The sequence below is a fragment of the Lampetra fluviatilis genome, chromosome 51 (assembly GCF_964198595.1).
Source record: "Lampetra fluviatilis chromosome 51, kcLamFluv1.1, whole genome shotgun sequence".
In the NCBI taxonomy this organism is placed as follows: Eukaryota; Metazoa; Chordata; class Hyperoartia; order Petromyzontiformes; family Petromyzontidae; genus Lampetra; species Lampetra fluviatilis.
In genome coordinates, this window is record NC_136325.1 from 2,178,248 (window position 1) to 2,181,754 (window position 3,507).

Genomic DNA, 3,507 nt, shown 5'->3' on the forward strand with positions numbered 1-3,507 from the left:
TGTACAATCATCTGCTTTAACGCCTAAACTCTCTGCCTTCCCGCAACCCGCGTTGACCAGCTAGTCAGCGAGGTCAAATAACTCCACGATGACTCACAAGGTGTGAGAAAGGCCCTCATCCAGCAGTTGAATGCCAACAGCGGCTAAGAGTGCGCCTAATTAATCAACCTTCGATCGTGTTAAAAAATCAACTGATGTGAAATATCCGTGGCAACCCAAGTGATTTTCATCCTAATTGGCTGAGCGCCACCACACCTGACTGCAGAGTATTCCCTTGTAATTTGAAGTCGCCTGGCCACAAACCCTTCATGTGAATGTTGGTAATGAGAGACACGTGACCACGGAACCACGAGAGCGTTATTGAACATGTGATACCCAAAACGTATAAAAGAGGGGGATCGCGCGCGGCGCACTGAGCTCTCTGCTGCAGACATCCAGTGGCACCACGGTGAGTTTATACACCTGGGCTTGGGCGGGTGTTTAATTCGCACTGTCTGTCACACTCATCGCCTCCTTCTAAGCTAAACGTTACAGATTCTGGAATTAAGTTTGCGTTTTTACGTTGCAATAAAATGCGGTGTCACGGCTATAAAATAGGTATCCAAACTCACTTTGAGTATTGCATGTTCAATGCATCATTGTCCATGTCATCAGATTTGAATAAGCGATTATTTTTTTGTTTTGTGAAATTCACTGCCGTGAAGCTTTAGCAAGTAGAAGAAAACCCATTTGGATTGGCAAAGTTTCTGCATGAGACTACATAACAAAATGCTGACGGTGAGTGAATTGACTTAAATACAATTAAGGTACACACACCCTTACTCGGCATAATCCTCATCATTAGGAATGACCCATGCACTGCTGAATGAACGACTTTGCAAGCCGTGTTCAAATCTAACAGTCTGATGTCGAAATTAATTTAGCTCTTGCACCTGAGCCAATTTTCATCAATCCATCTTTTCAGTGGACATGACGTCTCTAACCTGCGTTGGTTATTCAGTCCAAGCGTTCCTTTATCTCGCTGTGATACCGAGCAAACCCCTCCTTGCTTTGTTTCTCATCCGTGTCTAGCTACGTTGCGTTTCAGTAATTATTTCTTTTTCCGTGAGCACTCCAAACCTTTGCTTGCTCTCGTCCCCCACTTTATTTAATCGTTTTGATTCCAATTTGCTTCATTACGCGAACAAGGCTAATATACCGTGTTGTCTTTTAACTCTAGAGGGCATTTGGCCTACTCTTCCAAACTAACCAAACAGGAGTACCCACACTTTACCCCAACATCCGCAACCTGAAAGTATTGTAAAAAAATCATAGCTTTTATTTTAAACATCCCTGCCATCTGCGCTTTCTAATATAAATATTTGTATGTGAATATAATTCTATCACCAGTTGTGGTTCGGCGTCGGCAATGGAGAACGGCAGTTCGGCATTCTACCTCTCCACGTTCGAAGCCTCGTACTCCGTGCAGATGGTCATCTTTGGCCTCTGCCTGCTGCTCTATGTGATCACAGTTGTAGCTAACCTGCTGGTCTTCGTGGCGGTGCTTATGTGCCCCGAGCTGCACAAGCCCATGTACTTGTTCCTGGGAAACATGGCGTTGGCCGACATCATCGGCTGCACCAGCTCCGTGCCCAAGCAGCTGCAAATCCTGCTGACGGGCGACACCAAAATCCTGTACGAGTCTTGCCTCGTGCAGATGTTTTACGTTCACGTGTTCGCCAATCTCGAGTCGCTGACGCTATCGCTCATGGCTTTTGACCGTTACGTGGCCATCTGTCACCCGCTGCGCTACCACACCATCGTCACAGCCAAGAAGACGCTCGGAGTCTTGGTGCTGATTTGGGTAATTGCCACGTCGGCTTGCATGACACTCGCACTGCTCGTCACGCGGCTAAACTTCAGCGATGACAATCGGAAAATCCAGGGGATATTATGTGATCACATGGGCGTCGTTGTATTGGCTGAATCAGACATCAAGGTTAACAATGCATATGGGACGGCGCTAACGGTGTTCTTGTTTTTCTTACCGCTTATTTTTATTAGCTACAGCTACTTAAAGATTTTCATTGAGTGTCGAATTAAACGATCAGCTGAGATTACCAAGCATGGTTTGAACACTTTGCTGACACACTTCTTGGCGCTCTTGATATTTTTCATCTCTGTCTTGGGTTCCACATTCATTCCTCGATACATTAAAGATTTCAAAACTCCCATAGTCCGAAACGTAAGGTGCTTTTTACAGTTTGGCATCCTTGCTATACCCATGGCAAATGCATTGATATATTTTTTTCGCACTAAAGAGCTAAGGAAAGGAATAATGACGTCCTGTAAACATATATTCCTTATAAGAACACTGTTCCCAAGGTTTTTGAAAGTTTCATCCATAAGTTAAACCCAATTTTAAGAGTCCAGCCATAAGTTAAATAACAGTTGATCATACCACTGGCTTTGCTAAAATGTTAGGTAGAACTGATATTATTGTAACTAGAGTCTAAGCTTTCGTGACTGCAAGAATTACTTTTGGTTTCTTTCGGTGAAGTCACGTACAAAATTAAAATCAAATCATAATAGAATACGACGTTTCGGTTGCAATACAAGCAACCATCATCGGCTAAGAATGAATGGTAAAACACCGACACGGAAACAGCACAGGCAAACAACATGCAGAGAGAGACATACACAAACACAGCAACAACATAGGTAGACACACATGTTAGGGGGAGGGTCTACTCACAACTCACACTTTACTTCTAATTTAGCAATCTTTGGGAGAACGTTAATCAACCAGGTTATGCATTAACTGTGTGTTAACCAAGCCTCTGTGTTGCATTGCATTACACTTCTTAATTTTACTAAATTTGCTTTCTCAAACTTTCGATTTTCTTGCTCGAAACCATTCTCTCCTCCGGCCACTGGTTAGGAATTCCACACTGTTCCCTCCTTGTCCCCTCGTTTGTCAGCCTCCCCAGTCCTCTCTCTGCCCCGGCCCCTCGCCCCCTCTCTCTATTTAAGGCCTCGGCACAGAGTCGTTGTCCTTCTGTTTGTCTTGGTGTGTGTTTTGTGTGTGTCTCTCTCTGCATATGTGTCTGCCTGTGTTGTTTCCGTGTCTGTGTTTTATCATTCATTCTTACCTGATGACGGTTGCTTGTGTTGCAACCAAAACGTCGTATTCTATTATTATTTGATTTGATTTTCTACGTGACTTTATCGAAAGAACCAAAGAGTGATATTATTGTAATTATATGAAAAAAATTCATTGGAAAAATAAAATTAATATTTGTCGGATAATTTTTAAGTTTTCATCGTACATCGTAAAGCTTTTTAGATATATTACTGTATTTGTAGATTTCAGATGAATTCGTAAAAAAAATTGCTGACACAGATTTTTTTTATAAAACTGAACAATGAATATTCGGCTGTTTTAACATTCTATGGAGCTATAGTTTAGATGTGTAGACGAGTGGTGAGAACACCACCTAGACTTTGGCGTGTTTTACTGCTACAGGT

The 3,507-nt window shown here is 42.7% G+C and overlaps 1 protein-coding gene across 1 annotated transcript; it reads left to right on the forward strand.

Moving 5' to 3' along the window:
* The first annotated feature begins 703 nt into the window (after positions 1–703).
* On the forward strand, positions 704–2,392 carry LOC144948750 (putative olfactory receptor 7A2). Its single transcript, XM_078878398.1, has 2 exons — positions 704–777; positions 1,390–2,392. The coding sequence occupies exon 2, from the start codon at positions 1,409–1,411 to the stop codon at positions 2,390–2,392; it is 984 nt and encodes a 327-aa protein (XP_078734524.1). The 5' UTR covers positions 704–777; positions 1,390–1,408.
* Positions 2,393–3,507: the final 1,115 nt, after the last annotated feature.

What these genes read in the sequence shown, in the direction of transcription:
- LOC144948750 (XM_078878398.1), top strand. Translation starts at nt 1,409, where the DNA reads ATGGAGAACGGCAGTTCGGCATTCTACCTCTCCACGTTCGAAGCCTCG.